This window comes from Rosa chinensis, chromosome 4 (genome assembly GCF_002994745.2).
Source record: "Rosa chinensis cultivar Old Blush chromosome 4, RchiOBHm-V2, whole genome shotgun sequence".
NCBI lineage: Eukaryota > Viridiplantae > Streptophyta > Magnoliopsida > Rosales > Rosaceae > Rosa > Rosa chinensis.
Window position 1 is genome coordinate 20,033,169 of NC_037091.1, and position 23,886 is coordinate 20,057,054.

Genomic DNA, 23,886 nt, shown 5'->3' on the forward strand with positions numbered 1-23,886 from the left:
TCTTCATGAGGAAGGAGTTCATCATCCTTCATGCCTTCGGTATTCTTCTTTGATGGATTCTTCTCCGTTAGCACATAGGCAACTTTGAGAAGATTAAGGTAGAAGAGAACTTTTCCCTTCCATATCTTGAAATGTGCACCTTTGAAGCGGAAAGGCTTGTTAAGATCTCCTACATTGTCAAACGGCTTCTCTTGAGTACACTCCATCTTCTTTGAATCTCCTTAAAATTGTTGGTGAAATTACAATAATAATAATTATAATTTCTATATTAGAAACTCGTTAATAATAGGCTGAGGCGTGGGTATCTCGCTCTCTTTAAGGAGATTCAAGCCCTCTGCAGAACAATGCCGGTGCACCAGAAATCTCTTGACTTGTCCCCTCCAGGGTACAACAGCCCAACAACAAGTTGTGTGGCTCACACCAATCTGCACAAATTGGAGGAACCCAAAGCTCCACCAAAAGAACACCTTTCTTTGGCCAAAAAAACACACAAGACACTTTGGGGGATTTTAGAAAGAAAGTTGATGGATGAATGGTAGTATCTTGTAATAGTATTACGTAAAAGCAATGATGTATTTGAGCATGCAACAAATTGTGCTATTTATAGGCTCTTAGGACACTCCTTACAATTAATAGGGTAGTAATCAACAGCCATAGGTTATAAGAATTAAAATCCAAAATAAATCAAAATAAAATACCATGAGTTACAAATAAAATTCAAAATAAATTCTGAATTTAAACACACAAATAAATTCAGATTTTAAACACAAAATAAATTCTCCCAAATTTAATTTCAATAATAAATAAAATATTAAAATATAACAACAGTTGGCATAGCTATTGCGTTTTTATCTACCTCATGGAGTCCTTACATGCTTACACGCACATGCCTCCGAAATAAATACATGCTGCTACATGCAAATTAAGAAATCATTCAAACGGAAGTTATTCTATGCTTCACATGCACATACTTTTGGGCATTCATACATGAGAAGATCACATATACATGCTCCTGGGCATTCATACAAATGTCCCCACGTTACATTTTCAAATAGAAGAGAAATAGCATGATTGCTTAATTGTTATTGTACACATTCTCTTAGCCTATCAATGTTTGGACTCCATATGTCCACCAACACAAATATATTCACATGAATATGAACATCATTCATGCCACTATCAACATATATATGATAGTCTTGCAAAAATATACACGTACAGATTTTCCCTTATTCAAACTTCATCCTTGCACCATAATTAATGTTTGGGCTCCATCATATCTTCATACATATACACAATTATGTGTACGGACCACTTACAATTGCTTACTATATCAATAGCTCCACATTGTCATGCACATGGTAGTAGCGATCAAACATATATATATATATATATATATATATATCCTATTGATATTCAACCTTGAACATCTGATACATGTTGCCTTAATATCTGTACAGAGAATTGTGAGCACAACACTACTTAATTGCTTCCCCCCAATGGTTTAAAACTTTAAATTATTGTTCCAGCCAAACTCCACACTATATTTGTTGAGTTTGTTGTCATCAATGATAAGGATCCGCCACTGCACTTTTGCATGCTCATGACAAATAGCAATTGTGTATTCTTCGGTCTAACCACTCCAACTTAGTATTGCAATCAAAATGACATTGCAACTCGGGCATCACCCTTTCAACTCTCAACCCTCGGTATTGGTATCTCTGCATGAAAGACCGGTTCCTCTCTCGATATCGGCAGCTTTCTTACCAATAGGCACAACACTTGTTTAATCTGTTTCCCGATATCGCAATGACATCCCGACACCCATCTTGGACACTTACTCATCTATGCCTCTCTTCTCCAAGCTCATAATGCGTTCTAAAGAAACTTCAAAGGAACTCACTCCGAGCAATAAACTTCGGCGAACCAAAGCTAAGTCTTGCTATTGGTAATTGTGTCTATTCTTCAACACCATCAAGTTATACGCCTCTATATATCTCTGCTACTCGCCTACTACTTACACGTCTGCGATTTGACATATTCTTGTGCAATTACTGCATATACACCAAGATTGTATGCATCAATCCAAGTTCAAAGGGAATATGCAAATTTCAAGCTCTCACTACTACAAAAATTGCATCACACAACAGTGGAAATCTGTTGTGTGATGTGGACCATGTCTATCGTCTATCTCGATGTTGTGTGATGAGCACATTCACACAACGGTGAAACACTGTTGTGTGGATATCATAGACACAACGCACTGCTTAAAACCGTTGCACCAATTCTGCTCATGCCAATGCCAGAAATTGGATGCGGCGCATTCAATTGTTGTGTCGATGTGGTCAGACAACAGAAGTAAGTAGGGACAGTTGTTTGTTAACTTCTCACACAACAGAAAAATGTAGGGCTGGCTTTGGTACGGTTACCATGGTTTTTGGGTTGTGCCGACTACCGACTGAATCCTGTCGGTATGCTCAAACTCAGTACCACTACCGTGCCAAAAAAAGTCAATACCGAAGCTTTCGGTTACCGACTTTTCGATCGGTTTAGTTTCGGTTCAGGCCCAACCGAAATAGATGAATGGGCCTAATACTGATTGGTATTTTTTCAGCCAAATTATTCATTCTAGCCTGTTTTAAGCCTATTTTTTCTGGGCAGTTTTTACCAAATACTTAATACTCAACTCTCGGCAATTTTCTGAATAAATACCTCTTCATCAAGTCTATTCCTCACTTTCTTATGGAGATGTGAGTTCCAGACTTGATGTTTTTCTCTCAGCTTTTCTCCTATAGTTAATAATGTTCCAGTTCTACATTACAATTTACAAGTTCACAAATCATGTGTCACTGATTTCTAAGTCTAAACTACTTAAATATTACATAACTTCAAATAGGAACTATAAATATTCAAAGAATCAAAAATCTGCTTGTGATTTGATGATTCCTATCACTAAACAAAAACCACACAGCAGCTATATTTTTGAACTGGAGATTTGCAGCATCCAAATCTTCAAGTAGCGGTTGTTGTAGAAGAGTTCTCACCTCCCAAACTCAGTGCAGAAATTCCTTCAAAGTAAAAACCACAAAAAGAATAAAAACAGCAAAGTCAATATAATAATAAGTTGATGAAAATATCAAAATACGCAAAGTAAGTTAATATTTTCAGATTATTACCTTTCTGCAAGTAAGTCATTTACACATAATCACAGTTCAAATAATCAAAACACAACCAATCACATACAAGTTTACTTACCTAATCAAAGACATTTGCGAGGTTGGTAATATTCTGCGCTTGTGCTCCAGCTTGTAGTGAAGACCAGCACAAGCACACGGCCAAAACGGCCACACACATCCAAGCTCTAGATTGATACATCCCCACTGTGTAAATATCACTAAAATTCTGATACACCTATTATAACCCAACTGCTGAAATGCATGCAGAACTGGAATAGTTCCCCTGACATAGCAACAAGCATAACCAAAAAAATTGCAAATTGAATCAGTGAGCAGCCCAAATAGATTAAAAGGCAGAGCTTTAACTTGAACATTTGAAATGAACTAAATTCAAGTTCATTTCACAACAACAATTCACAAAAAATGAAACAGACTAATTGAGACATCGAAGAAGATTACTTACTTCACTTTATCAAAGTCTAGACCCATTTGTTTCCCACCATCTTGGCCTGTACAAAATCACTTAATAGATTACCTTTTTATCATACAAAATTACAAATTAGACAAGACTAAGGAGATAGATTTTACCTAATCAGTTGTGCTCTGAACCACCAGTTGAACACCATATAATCCTCTGAACAACCGCTTCAACCAAGCAACTGATCTAGGTTTTCGAAAGATTTGGGGATTTCGAAAATCAAAGGATATCTAGGTTGAAATTTATGTTGGTGAGCTTCGCATCTTGCTTAGATTGTGTTTTTGGGACTGGATTTGCAAAGATCTTTGTATACTTGGGGCTAGAATAAAAAAATTGGGGGTGGGTTCTCTGAGAGAGAGAGAGAAGAGCGGTTGTTTCTTTCGAGAATGGGGTCTGAACCTCAACCCCTTTAGGTTTTCCCACTCCCCACTCAGATCCAACAATTATGATTAATTGCTCTTAGAAATGAACGGCCCATATCATCCTACTGATAAAAATTATTAATAAATTATAAGAACCCATCGTACCCGGTCGGTTGGGTAATACCGAACCTCTCTAATTTGCACTACCACTACCGAGCCGTGAACATATGTTCGGTATGGCAGTACCGTACCGTAGCGTCGGTAACCAAATCTGTCGGCGCCGACTGCAACGATTCGGCTGGTTTGCGGCTGGTTTCGGCAGGTACGTTATTTCAAGCCAACCCTAGAAAAATGACACTCAGACAACGAAAGTAATAATATAATGTTGTTGGTTAACCTGTCATACAACAGAAAAATATGGAACCTGTTGTGTGAGTACTAATGAGACAACAAAATTTTTTAGGGACCGTTGTGTGATTTAGCATTGGGCAACTGATACCTATTTGTTCTGTTGTGTGAGTACTAATGAGACAACAAAATTTTATAGGGACCGTTGTGTGTTTTAACATTGGACAACTGATACCTATTTGTTCTGTTGTGTGAGTATTAATGAGACAACAAAATTTTATAGGTACCGTTGTGTGATTAAAATTGATTTGTTGTGTGATACGATATATGCGTATTCATACTACGTAATATAATTTATTGTTCTTTACCTGAAATATTTGCACAAAAATAATGCACAATATAAGATTTAGGCATTGAAATACTCTCATTCAACTATCTAATGTACCAAAAGAGGTAGCATTCATGTATCCATCCATACCATAAAACCAAAAAGAAGACATTCTAGCTAGCTTGATGGCTGCTGCATCCTAGCTAATTACAATGAAAGATAGCAAAAGCTGATACAATATCATTATTCCAAAAAATACATATGCTGACACTATTGCATTCAAGTGCCTTCTTCCCACTCGCCAGCACTAATGCAGCTACACCATCACTGTCCAAGAGAACAACAGAACCCCTTACACACTGTTAAAAATATGAGACCAATATGAGAAGTACCCAAGCAGAGACACACACACACACATAGATAGCATTATGATAGAAGCATTGCCAGCAATAACTAACCCCCATAATATAAAGTAAAAAATAAAAGAGATACATGAATGCAAATGCGGAATGATGTAAGTTCAGCAGGGAAGAAAAAGATGCAGCTGGAGGAGCTTACCTCCTTCAACACCAGCGCATCCAATTATTCTTTTGTCATAGTAGGACTTGACTAATAGCAGGTGTTTCCTACAGCATAAAAAATATAATAGCCTTAGTTACATGATAATGTGAGTCGCAGACATTTATACATGTTCTTAATCATATAAACAAACTTCAACTGTACCACAACTAAAATTCACATGGGAAACAACAAGTAGATCCAACTCGTTGTAGATAACCTAGCAATATCTTGCATAGATAGAAGAACCAGTCTCACATACTACTCTTCCAGATCGATGCGCACCATTAAATTCTGAAAACTTGATACAAATCGTACAATCACAGTCCAAGCATGTAGTATCATCATGATAATATAATAAAATCAATACATCACAATAATTTCCTAGTACAAGCCTCCTTATGTTGTACTTCTTCTCATGAGTTATAGCAAAATAAGAACTTAATATGCAATGATCAATATGAAAATCTAAAGAGGCTACTTTGAAATTATTATCAAAATCCAAATTCATATATTTATTTGTATGCGACAAAATATAATGCAGAATCAGGTGTATCCCAGTAAAGTGACCTCTACATTACAGTACAGCTCAATATTCAAAATTTTTATTGAGAAACAAGACATATTCAAAGCACATATTTAAACTAATAGTAACATTCACATGTAAGCTATAAGTTACAATACTGATGTCGAAAATTAACGATCGTCATCCTGGCAAGTGTAGAGACAGCCATCAGCAAATCACAGTTCAGAAACAGAGTAGCAGAAAATAAAATAGTTTTTGTCATTTCAAATACCATTTGTAATACCACCCCTACAACTCTCCAAATAAGTTTCAACTATGGAAAAGCAACTAAAAGTCTAGGACAATAGAAATGATTCCAGCCTTGACAAAGAAAATATATATGACACAAGATTAGGTGTCAGAGCATATCTCTCAGTTGCTACAGCTCATAATTGAAAAACATAACTTGCTCAACACATATAGTCAAAGTAAGAACAATCCAAAGAAAGTTTTAAGTCACTTAAATAGTCCTCAAAGTTTATGATCATCCTTCCAACAAGTGTAGGGATTCACAAGTACGCAGCTCAAAAATATATAGTGGCAAAAAGTAAGATAGTTCTTGTCAAACTAGATACCATTACTAAAACTTCTATCCAAGTTTCAAAATCTGAAAAGCAATAACAGAACTCCATGACTTCGAATTGCTCAAGTAAGGAAACAAAAGATATTCACATCGTATATACAAAGAAAGTTACTGTGACTTCAAAGATGAGGTAAATAGAAAAATGATATTGGAATCATGGCCCAGCAGAAATAGCTCTTACCACTCGAGAATTTTCTCCCAAATGATTGCTTGTCCAAGTTGAGAAAATATCAAACATGGAAGCAAAAGTGAGAAAACAAGTTGCAAGAAACAAATAGGTAAGCAACCTTTGGCACACCATAATACCAGAATGCAATTTTAAACACAAAACATAAGTGTAATTTTGCCTTACCCCATTCAAGAGCTTCCTTCCATGTGCCAGTGAAGCCATAAGAAGACCCAAAGAACATACTGTAAAAACTTTTGCTATGGGCAGTATTGCAATCTTGATGGTACTGATTAACAACTCCCCTCCGACTTGAATCCCCACCTCCACCACTGTCAAAATCCTCTCCATCTTTCCTTCTCAATTTCCCAAACTCCACCAAATCTATTTCCCAATTTGTAAAAATTCACTCATGCAATCCCAACCAGGTCACCAACAAAGTCCCCAATTCCCTATCACATAAAGGCATTACAAAAGCAATGAAATTATATACAAGCCATAGCATAGACCAGAACAAAAGCATTTAGATCTCTCTAAATTTAACAGAACTTACCATATTTCCCGACGATTCCAGCCTTCTTTGTTCTCTTAGTCTACAACAAGAAAATCACAATTTCTTAGAAACACGCAACTTTTCAAGATACCAAAGCAATTTGAACTAAATTCATCGCTGAGGACCCAGAGGGAAGAGGTACATTGTTCTTCAGAATGTCAGCAATAGCTGTCATTTACAGAAAACATCATTAAGCACTCCACTATAGAAGAATATCAACTAGTTTCTTTTTATTTCCTTTTCTATCATGTCAAATAGGTATACTGCACATTTTCATCTATCTGCAAAACCTAGAAAAATTCAAAGAGAGAAAAAAAAAAAAAAAAACCTAGAAAACCTGAGATGACAAAGATCGATGATAAAGAAGCTAGCATACCTTCGTTGAACAGCAAACAAGATGATGAGCAGCCAAGACGAATGCCTAAAAGCAACAAGCATTACCAAAACGCAGTGCCAAGATGAACAACCACAAACACCGATTCACAAAATCCAAAGATTGAAGAAGCCCTAAATTTCAAGAATCAATAAATCCCTAAATTCCAATGCTTCAAAGAAGTAATTAAACCCATTTTAGAAAAGACCCACACCAAATTCATGAAGAAACGAAAGAATCTTAGGTCTACCTCAATGATGGACTCGGCGCCGGTGAAGAGGAATCCAATGAAAAGAAGCAAGCCTACTATTCTCTCTGCTGAACATATCGAGTGCCTGAAACAACAACCCATTTCGAATTCTGTAAACCATTTCAATGAAAAGAAGAAATTTGAACTAAATTCATCATTGAGGACCCAAAGGGAAGAGGTCGTAGAGAGCTTGGTCATCGCTGACCTCGACTGCGGTGGTGCTGGTGGTGCTCACCCTCCCTGTACTGCATCGTGTTCATGGCTTCTCTCTCTTTTTTTCTCTCATTGATGTCGTCCCACCAACGAGATCAATTTCAATCAAAGATGAAGAGCGAGCCCTAATAAGTGAATTAGTTAGGGTTTCAAGGATAAGAGTAGATCGAAGGAGAGGTAAAGAGAATTGGGGGTGGAGTTGGTGAATATGAGGAACAGTGAGGAAGATAATTTGGGTCGAGAGGCTATTCTGAGGGTTTACAGATTGTATGTCGAGAGAGAGGGTCGAGAGGGTCTGAGAGATTTTGTTTTGTTTTCTTCTTTCTTTTGGACACGATATGGCATGACAATTAAACTTCAAAAAAATCTCAAAGTCACTCCCACAACAAAAAGCTCACCATCCGTTGTATGAGTGCACTACATAAAATCAAAATTTGGAAACATGGAGGGAAACATGCCGCCTACAACATTTTGGCTCGAAATGTTACCGCCTATGTTCCTTCTTCACACAACAGAATAGCTTAAATCTGTTGTCTAATTTCTACAGCTTGCGACATTTCAAGTAAACTTCCTCAAAATTTGGCGCAGTTTTCAATCAGACAACGGAAATCTTAAGCACCGTTGCGCTTAATAGCCCAAATTTCAGATTTCAAGAGGCAACCAAGACTCCAGAGTGGAAGGAAATCTGCCGCTAGATTTTCTAAGACTCAGACAATGGAAAATACTTAATTCCGTTGTGCAATGTAGTTCTGATAAACAAGTTATCATTTTGTTGACATTCACACAACAGAACATCACTAATACCGTTGTACAATAGACTTTACTTAAACACACAACATATGATTTCTGTTCCGTTGTGTGATTGGTGTTGTGTGATTAACTTTTTGTAGTAGTGTCTTGTTACTAAAGTGTACTTGAATAAATCTCTTCACCTCTTATGAAGCCAAACATGGCTCCTGCTCTCCTTATTAATTGAAAATACTCTCCATGTGGTTTAAAATTCTGATCACTTACGAGCTGCATCGCTCACCACATAGTAGTCTTCAAGTATAGTTGCTGTATCTTTTCCCTCAAGTATGCAGACTTATCACATGAAGCTCTTGTTATTCACGACACTAGTTCAAGGCATGAGTAACCACATGCAAAGTTTGGCTACACCAAAGCACTCTAAATGTGTTCACTAAAGCCTGTACACACAATTAAGTTATTCAAGCACTAGTGGTCAATGGCCACAACCTATGACTATTACGTGGAGCATTATGCATGCACATACATTATTCAAGCACTTCTTCTATTCTCACATGACGCATTGTCATCGGGTTCTACATACATGGCTGCCTGGTTACTATGGCCTACTCCATGACGGACCCGGCCACCGTCCTATATGCTACCAGAAGCAAAGTCACGCAATCAAGCACCTTATATGAACAAAAGTAAATGCATTATCGGTACTTGCTAGCCGATATGGAGTCTTATATATAGGCAACTCCAATTTTTCTACTATATCTTCCCTACTTGTGAACGGCTCCAGATAAGTTCCCATTTATTTTATTTTTTTTTCAATCAAAGCTAATATCCTACCTTACATGCTTCATTGATTACTACAATCCAAGCATGCCTACAAAATGTGATCGTTTTAATAGCATATTTACTATGCTTTAATGTTGATGCAATGTTTTAAATGTCTTCATGATTATCAAGCACGACTATAATATGTACAATGTTATTAGTATCTCCATTGCGATTTACATGCTAAACATACATGCCATGCTTTTATCTTGATTACATTACTACGTATATACTTGCGATACTCGCTTCATAAACTGTGACATGCGTAGAGGCCCAAACAGTGTCATGCACACAAAATTGTCCATTGAGCTATACTCGATACTCATATTTCAACACTTTAATCTTATATCTACATATTGCTACATGCTTAGCACCTCTGTTGCTTATATCCACATGAAATCTCACCGGCGAGATCAATCCTCGCTCTCGCCATGATAAAAGTTCTCGATACTGGGGGGACTTATACACCCTACCTGCCATTCCTGAATGTCCCATACTCACCATGCCTGAATGGTATACACTCGCCATGATAAATGTTCTCGCTACTGGGGGACTTGTACACCCTACCCGCTATACTCCAGTGGCGTACACTCGCCATGCTCTAGCAGTATTTTATCTATGATATAACATGTTATCTAAGCTTCAGCGACCTATACTCGCCGCACTTCAGCAGTATATTATCCATGCTTCAGTGACCTATATCTTATTTATGCTTCAGCAACATATTATCCAAGCCTCAGCAATATCTTCCCTATGCTCCAATAATATCTCATCTATGCTTTAGCAGTATATTATCTACACATCAGCAATATTTCTCTATGCCTCAGCAGTATCTTATCTATGCCTCAACGAGCTTCAGCGGTATCTTATCTATGCCTCAACGTTATATTCTCCACGCTTCAACTATGTACTCGTCATGCTTTCGCGATACACTCGCTTGGTGCATACTTGCTATGCCCCAACGATTCCTTTCGCCATGTTTCAGCGATGTACTTGTCATACCTCAGACATACAATGGCCATGCTTCAACGTGATATATCCTCATGTGATAAATGTCACACTCGCCATGTTTCAACTATACACTCGCAATGTTGTAATGACATGCTCCTAATGCTTCAACGACGCAGTCACCATGCTGTAATGACATACACCTAATACTCGCCACGTTTCAGCGATATCGTATCTGTGCTTCAGTAGTATATGATCCAGGCCTTGGCAATCTCTTCTCTACGCTTTAGTAGTATCTCATCTACGCTCCAACGGTATCTTACTTATGCTTCAACGATAACTCCCCTATGTTCCAGCTGTATATTATCTATCTTTTAGCATTAATTATCTATGCTTCAGCGTCATCTATGCATCAGTAATATATCCTTCATGCTTCACCAATATGTCCTCCACACTTCAGCAGTATCTTCTCTAGACCTTAGCGATATATTATCCAAGCTTCAGCGATACACTATCCATACTTTAGCTATGTCATATACATGCTCCGCGATATGTTATTCATGCTTCAACGACATCTCACCCATGTCTCAGGCGACCTACATCTCAACGCGGCGTACTAGCCATGTTTCGAAGGACACACTCGCCATGCCTCAATTATAAACTCGTCATGCCTTAGCGATATACTCAACGTACTCACTATGCCTTAGCAGCATATACTCACTCATACCTTAGCTTCACGCTTGTAGCCTAGCAGGCACTCTCAACTCCTCTAACGTGCCCTAGTGACACTCATGACTATACTCTTTGAAATATGCCCATGGCAATATTATCTTGGCTTATCTATAACCTTACTATATAATCCCTCCGAGAGCCTACCAATTCTCTAATGATCACCATATATTCTCTAATGATCGCCATGTATTCTCGGATGACCGCCACGTCTTCTCCAATGATCATCATGTATTCACCCACCATCGCCTTGTATTCTGTCACTGCCTTTGGCAATTTTTAATGAAATAGTCTCGATATCGCCATGCTTTATTTCTTCACCAAAATATCGCTAAAGGCATGAGCAAGCTGTATAGCAATCCCAAACAACTACCTAATGTGAACAAGTCGAAATTGCTATACAATTCAATATCGCTAAAGGCATGGGCAAGCTGTATAGCAATCCCAAACTACTGCCTAACGCGAAAAAGCTTAAATGGCTATCCAAGTTAACATCGCTAATGGCTAGTTGTGTTGATATAGCACTATAAGTGCTATCACTCGCAAACTCTTGTATTGCCAATGCGATCACAATGCGAAATGCCCCAATGCGATCAACGTGAAATGCTCTAATGCGATCAACGTGAAATGTTCTAATGCGATTAACGTGAAATGCTCCAATGCAATCAACGTGAAATGCTCTAATGCGATTACTGTGAAATGCTCCAATGCAATCAACGTGAAATGCTCCAATGCGATCACAATGAAATGCTTAAAGGCGATCAAGGCGAAATGCCTAAATGAAAGGCGATCAAGGCGAAATGCCTAGATGAAATGTGACCAAGGAAATATGCCTAAATGAAAGGTGATCACGGCGAAATGCCTCAATGAAATGCGACCAAGGCGAAATGCCTCAATGAAATGCGATCAAGGTAAAATGCCTAAATGATATGCGAGCAAGGAAAAATGCCTAAATGAAATGTGAGCAAGGCGAAATGCCTCAATAAAATGCGAGCAAAGCGAAATGCCTAGATGAAATACGATCAAGGTGAAATGCCCAATGCGATCAAGCTAAATACATGATCAAGATGAAATAGCTACAAATATGGTTGTGGTGACATAGCCTAGTACTATCATCAACAAACACCCAATATCGCCACAACCATGATCACGATACGCTCTCCTTTATACGCGATATCGCCATGTTTATCTTTCTCACGCTGTATCGCTATGTTTCCTCTCTATTATACGACATTGCCATGTTTTATCTCCATGACATGATATCGCCATATTTTATTTGTCCATTACACGATGGGATATCACCATGTCTTCTCTCCATCATGCAATATCACCATATCTCATCTTTATCCATTATATGATTGCATGGCACTACATGCAAAACAAAAGGTTGTGCCAAGCTTAATAATAATGATATCGCCAAGTGCATTCTACCCACTATCGGCTACATCATTCCAGTCACTATCAGCTACATCATTACAGCCACTATCGGCTACATTCATTAAAGCCAGTATCGGATTCACGCCAAAATTATTACTATCGCCACATGCAAAAATGGGCTGACATAGCCAAGGCTATCCTTGCAGACACCAAGTGTATCAAGTACACCTTATATCAGGCATACCTGATGCCATATGCTAGCAGACCTTGATCTAAACCCTTCAACCTCGGACTCGGGGGACTGGTCACCCTAAGGAGGACACTCTCACCAAATGTCCAATAAATGCTTGCGCGGTTTTACTTGAAAAATGAAATCACCACCCCAGTTAAGACTCCTCTTAGCTGGGGACTTGGGGGACTGGGGGTAATGGTTGTATAGAAGCCACGTGGCAAGGATACTCGCCTTGCAATTCCGATACTTTTACCATAGACAAACTCCCCACCTAAGAGAACTCTTGACCGGGACTTGTTGGTATAGATACCTCTCACGCACAAGTATCAGAAGCACAAGGCTCATTAGCCACTTAAAGCAATGCCGATAATGCCCAAAGACGATGCTGATACCATACACTTGAGGTATCGGGTAGGCCACACCAAGTCCCACATTGGAAATAAAGAGGTGATAAGTCCATCCTCACACTATAAATACATGTCTCTCTACACACTCAAGGTAAGCCACCACTCTCCATTTACTCCTACTTAGTATACATTCTTACATGTATCTGACTTAGGCATCGAAGGGTCGAAGGCCGGCTAGCCCGATCTTCCCTCTGACCTCTATTCATGGTTGACAGGTATCGGATCTCGGAGATGGAAGCTCCCACGAAAACTCCCATGACCGTAGTCATCAGGGGGAGATGCAGACATCAAGGGGAGATGTCTACATGTATGGTCTTGAAGCGTGAATGATGTATTATGCTCTTTTTCCCGTTCGACCGAGGTTATTTTTGTCCTACTGGATTTTTGTTACTTGGCAAGGTTTTTAATGAGGCAACGAGAGGAGCACCACGTTTGGGCGACACAAAGGGGAGTGTTCAAGTAAATCCAAAATATGTGTCTGGCCCAAACTCTACGTTACTTGACCTAGTGGTAATAGGGTTAGAATTACAATTAATATCGAAGAATCTTGAAGATATCCAATCAATGTAATATTACGTTTCCTTGTACAACTCTGATTCTATGACTTGTAATCCTCTATATAAAGAGACCCCTATTATCAATGAAAGTACGACTTAATTCTCTCCCAATTTCAGTTTTCCTTAAATACTACAACATTTTTCTTAATCTTATTTTTTAAAGATTAGTGTTCTAATATTTTTTTTTATATTCCACTATAAGAAAGAAAGAAAAAAACTAACTCAAAGTATATATTTTTAGTATTTTATTGTGAGATTAGTCTTTATTAATAAAATGAAGATTTAGTATCATATTTTTTTTCTTCATTCTGTAGTTGTATTATTGTGAGATTAGTCTATATTAATAAACATATATTTAATATTTAGCACAACAACTAGTTGTTTTTGAAAGGATAGTGCTAGTTTAGAAGAAACATAGCAGCAGCGGCGCGTTCTTCGATTCCTTCGTTGTGTCTAACGATGTTGTAGTCGTGACTCCTTTCTCAAAAGCGAGCAAGGAGGAAGACTTTGCCATTGAGGAAAGGTTCCTGGCATGGGTTGCTTTGTCAGATCTAGAGCGAGGAGGAATTTCTGCGGGTTTGAGGAGCAGGCGATTTCGGCGGTGCTTGAATTGATTCTAGTGAGTTAGTGTCGGTCTGTTTCGTCAACGGCAAGTAGTGTTGCTGGATTTCAGAGGAAGACCTGGTTTATGTCAGTTGGCTTCATTCGTGTTTCGGCGAGAAGTGGTCGAGGATTGTTGCAGCCGAGACTAGGCTGTTCTTGCTCGATCTGATATGGTAGTGGAAAGGTCTGCCGCCAAAGGACATGACAATGGCCGAGGCAAAGGAGCCACAGTGCAATGAAGCTCCTCTTCTGTTTGCTTGGGTTTGGGCTTGGGCTCAACCTTGGGCTAATGAGGCAGGCCGGAAAGCCTTCTTGCTAGGCAAGACTTGATTTGGGCTTGGGCCTACTGGCTTGGGCTCAAGCCGAGGCAAGCTGGGCCCTGACGTATTAGGGTATTGAGCCTGTGTGAGGTTTTTCATTCTTGTATAGGGTCGCTTGAATGTGAGCGTCCCATTGATCCTTAATGGTTTGCTTTAGCTTAGGTAGGTTATTCCAGAAATTCTTGCCAGATTTCTTATGTAAGTTTTGGTAGACTACATCTTTTTTGTTGTTGCTCTAATGATATCAACTTCTATTCAAATGATATATATTCAATATTTAGAAAAAATACTTATGCCAAAATAAGGATATAATGTTTTATTTCACGACTTTGACAACATTAATGAAATAGCATTGGTGGAATTATCATGAGATTTTGAATAAAAATGTCTAATGTTCAAATTTCTTCATTGTAATTTTTTAATATTTTAAAACACAAAATGAAATTTTGTGTTTTTAATCGGACTGCCCACATTACGTCGTGCTCGGGCCGTGCCAGGTCCATAACAGATTTAGGCTGTGCTTGGCCGCTTTTAGACTTGCTAGCCGGTGCCTAACAGCCCATTTTCTGTGCCTAACAGCCCATTGGCCGTGCTTGGCCTCTATCAATTTTCATACAGATTAGAGGCGGATGTGATGTGAAAGTCATATTTAATGAGTCCATGAAATATGAAGAACGGTAGCACATCTTAAGAATGAAAAGCTGCTACAAATGATTGAGCAACTTTTGAGCGCGCATATAATATGCAACTAGTAATTGATTAATTATTTGATTAGGTACTTCAACTCAGCGAACTGAAACATACTCAGTGGCGGACACAGAAATTTTTGTGAGTGGGGGCAAAAACAAAGGTTGAACAAACAAATATAAAATACTACAATGAATGAAACATAATTTTTCAATCTTTCGACATGGATAATATTTTCAATTAATACATATTCTAACTTCCTAACACATAAACTAACTTTAAATCAATATATTTCTTGATACATATTTTATTTCTATCTATTTACCATAAAGTACACTTACTATATTTCCTAGCAAAACAAAAAAATGAAAATACAAAATCATCAAGCATTAAAAAGAAACCCACTGTTATCTTTGATAGAGCTCAGACTCCTCACCTCTCAAATGAGAGACCAAAGCCTTACCACCCCACCTTATTACAATTTAATGTTAGTGATCATCATGTAGTTCATAAAAATAAAAAAAAAGTTAAAACTGATTAATTATGAAATTATATACATGTGAAACTCTTATAAAGTAGAAATATAAAATTAAGAAGAGAAAGACTTGTAGACAAGTCAAATGTAACCATACATTTACACGTGTAAGTTTCCTTAGTTTAATTGCATTGCTGTGAGGCAGTAGATTATACAATAGTCAAGTCATGGGGCAGCATATTCCTCTTCTTTTGGGGGCAAAACCGATGAACATAGTGTGTGTGTGTGTGTATATATATATATGAAACTGTTGAGCAAATGAAAAAAATTCACTGGGGCAGCTGCCCCCACTCGCCCCAACGTGCATCCGCCAGTGTCTGAGTAGATAAAGGAAGGGAAATCAACCGAGACCCCGTTAGTAGCAGCGAGCGAGAGCGGATTGGGGGTTTGAAGAAAAACAAACACGAAGCCTCCTACGGCAAAGTGTTCACTTCTTTTATACATATGAAACTGAGAGATTGAAAGAAACTAATATCATAGAAACTAACATCTTTACAAACATATATTGTAGGATTGCCCAATTAGCTAGACTGATAACATTTTAGGGTCTTCCAGATTTGATCCTAGTATTGTTAATTACTTTTCACATGATCAAACATTTATATTTAAGAGATTCAAAGTTAGCGGAACATATATTAGACATGCTCTCGCTTTGGTCATTTCTATACCTCTATGTAATTAAAGCCTTGGTCTTATGTTAGCTGTGTGTGTGTATATATCTATACTATTATTAAGAGAAGAGAACTTGCTCTCCAAAACTGAATTTTTTTTACCAATTTAACCCTTATAAATTAAAAAACTATGAAATATAATTAATCAATAAGGATAATATAATAAATTCTAAAATAGAAACAAAAGAATAAAAATAAAAAAAATAGCAGAAAATATGGTAGTTATACGAAAAGTTTTTCCACTACCTTTAACTTCTCTCAACACACAAAGTGGGTGAGCCCTGCTAGTATATATATAATTGAACTCCCTTTTCAGGTGAATCTGGCCATTTGCTTTTATAAATCCTCTTCCAAATCTACATACTACTTCTAATTCAGTTTGATAAATTGAGAAAAAGAAAAAGGAAATGATTTTAGTTTTATGGTGTCATTAGTTTACTGTAATTACCAGTAAATTACCACAACTCATCCCATTAATTTACTATAGCTGTCCACTATCTCTAGAGAGATGTAAGAGAATAAACAATGTACGTACTTCTCTACTTCTTTGCTTTAAGTTACGTAATTTCTTGTCAAATGAAAATCAACTAGTTCAGAATTTTCATGTATATGCTATTCTTATCGGAGGCTCACGTACTCTCCCAACCAGCAATGTCAATTCAGAATTTGGGCCATGGATGATTGTTGAACTTCAGCCGGTTATGAGTACATGTTTGTTAATTAATTGGTTGATTTATCTAGCTACTGTATAAGCTTTTCTTTGAACCCAATCCTTTAATCTCATATGAATATTAGTTTATATAGAGGTTACTCAAGAATGGTCATAATCTGAAATGAACTTGGAAACTCACGGTGGAGCTAGAATTTGCACTTTCTTGTACGTACCGATCGATCCATGTTTAATTAATTTCATAATCTGGACTGGTTAGGGGGACCTAATGACCAATGGCTAACTTCAACAATCTAGGAGGTTAGCTGAGGATTTATTTCACCTTTTTCTTCGTGTTAAGTACCCATTCGAGATGTCAATGGCTCATTTAAGATGCATTTTTAATTAAACATCCAAAGTAATTGCAACTATAAAAAAGTAAGAAACTTGTCATTAACTGATTTTAACATATTCCTTGTCTGGAATACCACTTTATGCACGAACTGTGGGAAAGTACGTTCATTTCCGGATTCAACGTGCAAAGGTTATAGAACGCCTCTGTTTAGGGCTTGTAGTCAGAATTGACTGTTATCCATTCTTAGAGCTTAAAACATACCGAAATTAGCACTACTGTTTTGAACGTTTCTGTGGTCAATGACTATAGCAGCAACGCCACCTTGAAAACTTTAGAAATAAAAACATCACCACCTCGAAACTGTTCTAATTAATCCACCATGTTGCATTTAATTCAGCATTGTTTTTCTGTCAAGAAATATTTCTTCCTCAGAAAGACGACGCTTAAGAATAAGTGCGGATAGCCATTTTTGCCGCACCGTTCAAATAGTATGGGGCATTCAGAGGGTTTGTCGATCTGCAGAGTTGGTTAAGTGTGTCTGAGAATATTATATATAAAGGAGAAAGTAGTTTGTTTATTAGGGCATGCAACGTCTTTAATCAAACGTCCAAATTTGGTTTAAATAATAAAATAGCAAGAAGTTGTCGTCTATATACTCTGATTTTTAACATATTCCTTGTCATTAATACCAAACTCGGTCATGTTTTCGTAAATCGTCACATGCAGAAATCTCATGATTTAATCATTCTAAACTTTTTATTCCAATCTCTCTCTCTCTCTCTCTCTCTCTCTCTCTCTGTACATTAATTCACTTTGGAGAAGTACTTTTTAGCTTGGACATAAGCTAGCTAGAAGTACAACAGCATGCATTAGCAGCATGTCAGCAAACAACTTCTTAGGGCTAACTTATCAGCGTTTTGTAAAGAAGCTAGCTAGGATTAATTAATCAGCAAAGTAAACACTTAATAGCATGATACCCTGCCTTTAATTTTTGTATGAAAATCTCCAGTACTAATTATTATATGGAGATCCAGCAAATGTTGAAGGCACCATTACAGAAGAAGAAACCTTGAACCTCTTACTCCTTGACCCCTCCTCACAATCATCACCAACAGTACCGCTACTCATCTGATCTGGACTATCCATCCACCCCATAATTTGGTCCATGAACCCATCCCCAAGATCGGACCCATCAGAGTCCATCCCAGGTTGCCTGAAGCTGTAACCCCAGTCGCTACAATCCGAAATACTAGAACTTTCCCAAGATGAAGGGTCAGTGCTAGTGCTAGTACTAGTTTCTCCAGCATGGGGCACAATGATGCTAGGCTGTACCACTTTCTCCATGTTCTTCATATCGAACAAAGGGTTTACCGGGTTGTTTTGGTACTGCTGATACTTTCTGAAGTGGAATATGCTTGCAAAAGTGAAGTGATCACTCACCCTACTTTTAGAGGACTTGTTATGATGATCACTACTCCTAGCCATAATGCTTTGGAGGTTCTTGCTTAACTTGGCCTTCAAAGAAGAAAAGCTTAGCCCTTGCCCCCCACTGCGGCGTCCATCGGACAACCCAGAAGGCATAAAAGTGCCATTTGGATTAGGACAAGAGTTAGCCAAAAGGCTCAAGTTATTGTCAGGGTTGGCCACCGGTGTTGCAAAATTTGTACGGGCATTTTCACCACGTAGGGCTCTAGCTGCTTCATCGTAGGCTCTTGCTGCCTCTTCGGGAGTGTCGTAGGTTCCGAGCCAAAGCCGTACACGTTGAGAAGAGTCCTTGATTTCGGCTACCCATCTCCCCGAAGGCCTTTGCCGAACCCCAACAAACCTCCGAAGTGCTGCTTTAGCGCTCGATGTCGATGACTTCGACATAGCTTTGGTGGCTGTGGTGGTGGCGGTGGCGATAGTGGTTTTTGTGAGCTCAGGTCCTGCCATTCAAACAACAATTGATTTCTGGATGTACCTAGGTAGGAGAGTGTCTAGTGTTTGAGTTCTGATTAGGGCTTTGCTCCTTTCTTTCTTTTCTAGATTACCATGTGAAACACACATGGGCTTAGGCTGTAAGGGTTTGGCACTATATATAATGGTTGCTCCGAGAATTGATGAATATTAGTTTATAATAGGTTATACCAATCTCTATTATTTGTTTGTCCTGGCCTTCATCTTCCGCATACAATTTTATATTGTTAACCGTGCGCATGATTTACTTGCAAGTTGCCTTATAGCTTGAAATGGCTCAGTACTTGAGCTTGATCGAGCTCAGCTAGCTAGATACGTGCTAAAAGATTTACCAGTCCTAATCATTAATGATTGACATTATTCTAACGTTTTCACATCGATATTTCAGTATTGATTAGTAATAATACTGTATTTAACTTTCTCCACTTTATTTTTATGTCGTTGGGATTTTGTGGAATCAACCACAAGATTGATATATACACAACCCTTTCATACTCGGTACTCCCAATTTTAAAAGCTAACTAGCTTTGGAAGTAGCAAGGTTGAAGACTTGAAGTCTTAGCCTAAGTACGTGATGTAGTTTTACATGTATTTTTATAATGATGTAGTTAAGATGAGAAGATAGAAGATTGTGACTTGAGTTTTATCCCTGGTATATGCTACGTGTAGGACTGCGTGGCAGTTTTAAACAAGTGATAATACAATTTTTGGTGAAAGAAAAAATAGAGTTATTGAATTAGTATCAACCATGAATAATTTTCTTTTTTCGCACGGGAAATATCAATTTAGCCAAATATATAGGTTTAAGGTTAATTGAATTTTACATCACAGTACAAGCCATGTATGCTATATTGCTATGATTATAAGGAACTTTATGTTAAATTGTAAGTTGCTAGTATGTGTATTGACCTGAATACAACACGATTAAATATGTGTAAAACTATTCTCAGTCGAATCATTTAACCCAAACCCATTTAAACAATCTAAACTTTTGAGTTGACTATATTCATCAGTTCATCACACAAGTGAATATACTTAGAAAGCAATTTGGATGGAGACAGATTGAACTTATGGTTTCCTCTTTCACGATGGATTTCTTAGCGAGTCTGTATTTCAGAGAACTAAAGAGAGAAATTAACAAGAGAAATTAACAAGAACTGACCGGGTTCTTCTTAAAACGTGAATAACCTACACTACTATGAAACATTATATCCACCCTAACCCTAGGTCATGAATTAGCCAACCAGAAACATAATCCTATAGCTTAATCAATGCCGAGCCAGAACAAGGCTTAGCTTGGCCCAGAAAAATCCAAGCATACGTAGAGAAGGTGACAAAGAAAGGCGGTCTAAGCTTGTCGGGTTGTAAATGAAGAACGGATATGGAACGTTGGATTGGAATTTTAATAATCCGGCTGGTATGTCAGTTTAAAACTTTAATTAATACTCTAATTAGTGATGACGCAAAGGCTAATCTCGGAGTTTAGTACTTGGAGAGCTTGGGATACAATGATTGTGGGCTCCAAAACTCTTTGCTCCGTCGTTTCTGGTGTTTGTATCTTCCTAACAGAAATGCCTTCGGGTACTTTTGGACAAAACTATTGCTTTGCTTAGGGGCCATTAATTTGTTTTGGGATGAGATTAGTGGGTAAATTGGGACCGGAATTTTGTCTTAATCTTGAATCCGTGGCCCTTGGATCGTTGGGATTGGGACTCTAGTCATTTAAATGCGGCCATAGATTCCCAAAGTTTCATTCCTCTTTCGAGTGCAAGTGAGAAATTGTCAATTAGCATATCAGTTTTCTTTAGCATAATGACCCACTTAGAATGACGCGTGGCATGTATGATAGGTCATCTAGGTTTGCCAACCAATGAACTTACTGATAAAGGGATCCTAGGCTTGAAGATGGTTTTGGGAGACTCAAAGGTGGTTGGTATGAAAACCTAAATGTTATTGACTATATTGAAGCCAACATGTTCTCCGTTAGGTTAACTAGCACTAAGTCGACCTATAGTGGCGGATTTAGAAATTTTTCTATTTTTAGCATGAAGTATTACTCTAACTTCTTTTATTTATTCAAATGCTCATGTATTAGAATTTTTAAGATGTTTCAAAAAGCATTGATCTTACTCTCAAATGTTTAATAGATGAACAAAAGTTAAATGTAAGAAAACCATCATTAAGTGTATTTACATACTCAACGAAGCAGTCCAAAAATTGCACCAATATGAACAAAATAAGCAGTTCATTATACGTACTTACATATGGTATATCATACTGGTTTAGCTACTAGTAAAGTAGTTCAAGTTAATTATACGTACATACATATATATGGTATTGTCTGTTAATTGATGTTGGATAGCAGATTGAATCATTCTCAAAATTTTCATGTCGATATTATCAACAAATGACTTGGTCACATCTGGGATTGTAAGTAGCAATAGAGTTTAGATAATGGTCAACTTGACTGCGCTATCTTCTTGATCATGATCGACCAAACAAACTTTTCATTGTGATCGAGAAAGTGACAATTTGGTAATTTGCATGGCTAATTGGGAAGTTGAGCAATTGGCAATTTGGCATTGCATAATCTGTTGGTTTACTAATCACATCCATGCAAAAGGACATACACCAACCTATAAACTCATTTCAAGGATAATTCATGGCTTCTTGTATGATACTAGTCATTGCATAACGATTTTAACAGTAATCGTCTCAATATTGAATAAACCTAGCTAATTCAAACATGAATGAATAATATTGAGCTAGCAAACGTCCGCATTAACACTAGAATTGGCAAGTTTACCCTTTAAAGTTTCGTACTGAATGCATGAGATTGATGAGACAAGCCACACAAACACACAAAATATTGGATGTATAAATCCTCATGATTTCATGCAAGGATTTTGGTAGAAGTGCTTGTTTCATATTCATAAGTAGGAATGGAGACCCTCAGACTACACAATACTTATTATACCACCAGATCAGAGCCCTACTCCAATCATTACGGAGTTATGTGGGGTGCTTTCGAGTCATGGAAGAAAAAGCATGTCATAATTAAAGTTTTTGCCAGAAGGAGCCAAGTAGAAAGAAACAATAAAGGAAATTAAGAGAAATATCACAAGATGCTAAAAAAAATAGGTGCATTAAGGGCTGCATTTAACATTATTATTCTCTATATTCTTATGGTTTATATCTCGACCTCTTCAAGTTTCAAATCTTAGTTCTGCTTATGAGCATAAAACTACCATTTCTACGCCATATGTCACTAGTAATCAACAATACCATTTCATACTTTATTGAAACAAATTACCATTCAAATCCAACCATACCACAAAAGGCTATAATGGAGAGATGGGGTGTTTATTGTGTCCTCATACTTTGGAAAACAGTTTACATGTTTTTGTCGATTGTCCATATGCACAGGAAGTTTGGCATAGAGCTGGTTTACAGCTGCCTACTGGGCCGGGCGACAATTTTATAGATTGGTTTTTGGGTGCTATCAATAGTTTGACAAAGGAGCATATAGCTAAGTGTTTGATGCTCTTGTGGGGGATTTGGAAAAACAGGAATAGCCAATTATGGGAACATAAGAGACAAAGATGGCATGCATCTGAGGTTGTGTTGCTCACTATGGGTTGGTATGAGGAATTCAAAAAAGTAAATGCGCAGCCAACAAAGATTAGGAGACAATCGGTGAAATGGACAAGACCACAAGAGAATTGGGTAAAGGTTAATTGTGATGGTGCATTCCAGCCGGCAACAAGAAAGGGGGGTCCTGCAGTTGTGATCCGAGATGCTAATGGTGATTTTCAAGTTGGTGCTGCTAGACCTCTCCCTTTGGTAACGTCACCTTTCCGTGCAGAATTGATGGTGTTAAAGGAAGGGATCAATTTGGCAGTGGCTTTACAGCATGAGCAGGTACTATTTGAATCTGATTGCTCTTTATTGGTTCAAGCTTTGCATTCAGAGGTGAGTAAATCTCACGAGGTTCATTTATGAACAAACTTCCTTTATTGTTTCGGTTTAATCGCTAAATTGCAAAATTATTTTTTGGAAATAAATATTTATTTTATATTCTATGAACTTGATCGTTTACGGTTCATAGGTAAGTTAAAATGAGGTTTTAATTATAAAAATGATTTTTCTCTAGTTTTGCGAATCTGGGGGGTATTAGTGTCACTCCTAAGTGGATGATTACGTATATATTTATATTTATGTGAAATATATATATATTTTGATGGTGTGGCATTGTGATAAGCATAATAATTGAGATTTTATTCAGGTTATTGTTTGGGCAATTACTCTTTTTGGGAATGCAATATATCATGTAATTAT

General features: G+C 37.6%; 2 protein-coding genes across 2 annotated transcripts; one reads left to right on the plus strand and one right to left on the minus strand.

Annotated features, from left to right (window-relative positions):
- Window positions 1-18,603: 18,603 nt before the first annotated feature.
- LOC112198950 (ethylene-responsive transcription factor 4) lies at window positions 18,604-19,524 on the minus strand. Its single transcript, XM_024340029.1, has one exon. The coding sequence runs from the start codon at window positions 19,522-19,524 to the stop codon at window positions 18,604-18,606; it is 921 nt and encodes a 306-aa protein (XP_024195797.1).
- A 3,378-nt stretch (window positions 19,525-22,902) lies between these two features.
- On the plus strand, window positions 22,903-23,550 carry LOC121052796. Its single transcript, XM_040518674.1, has one exon. It carries the CDS (start codon window positions 22,903-22,905, stop codon window positions 23,548-23,550), a length of 648 nt encoding a protein of 215 aa, XP_040374608.1.
- The last annotated feature ends 336 nt before the right edge of the window (window positions 23,551-23,886 follow it).

What these genes read in the sequence shown, in the direction of transcription:
- LOC112198950 (XM_024340029.1), bottom strand. Translation starts at nt 19,524, where the DNA reads ATGGCAGGACCTGAGCTCACAAAAACCACTATCGCCACCGCCACCACC.
- LOC121052796 (XM_040518674.1), top strand. Translation starts at nt 22,903, where the DNA reads ATGGGGTGTTTATTGTGTCCTCATACTTTGGAAAACAGTTTACATGTT.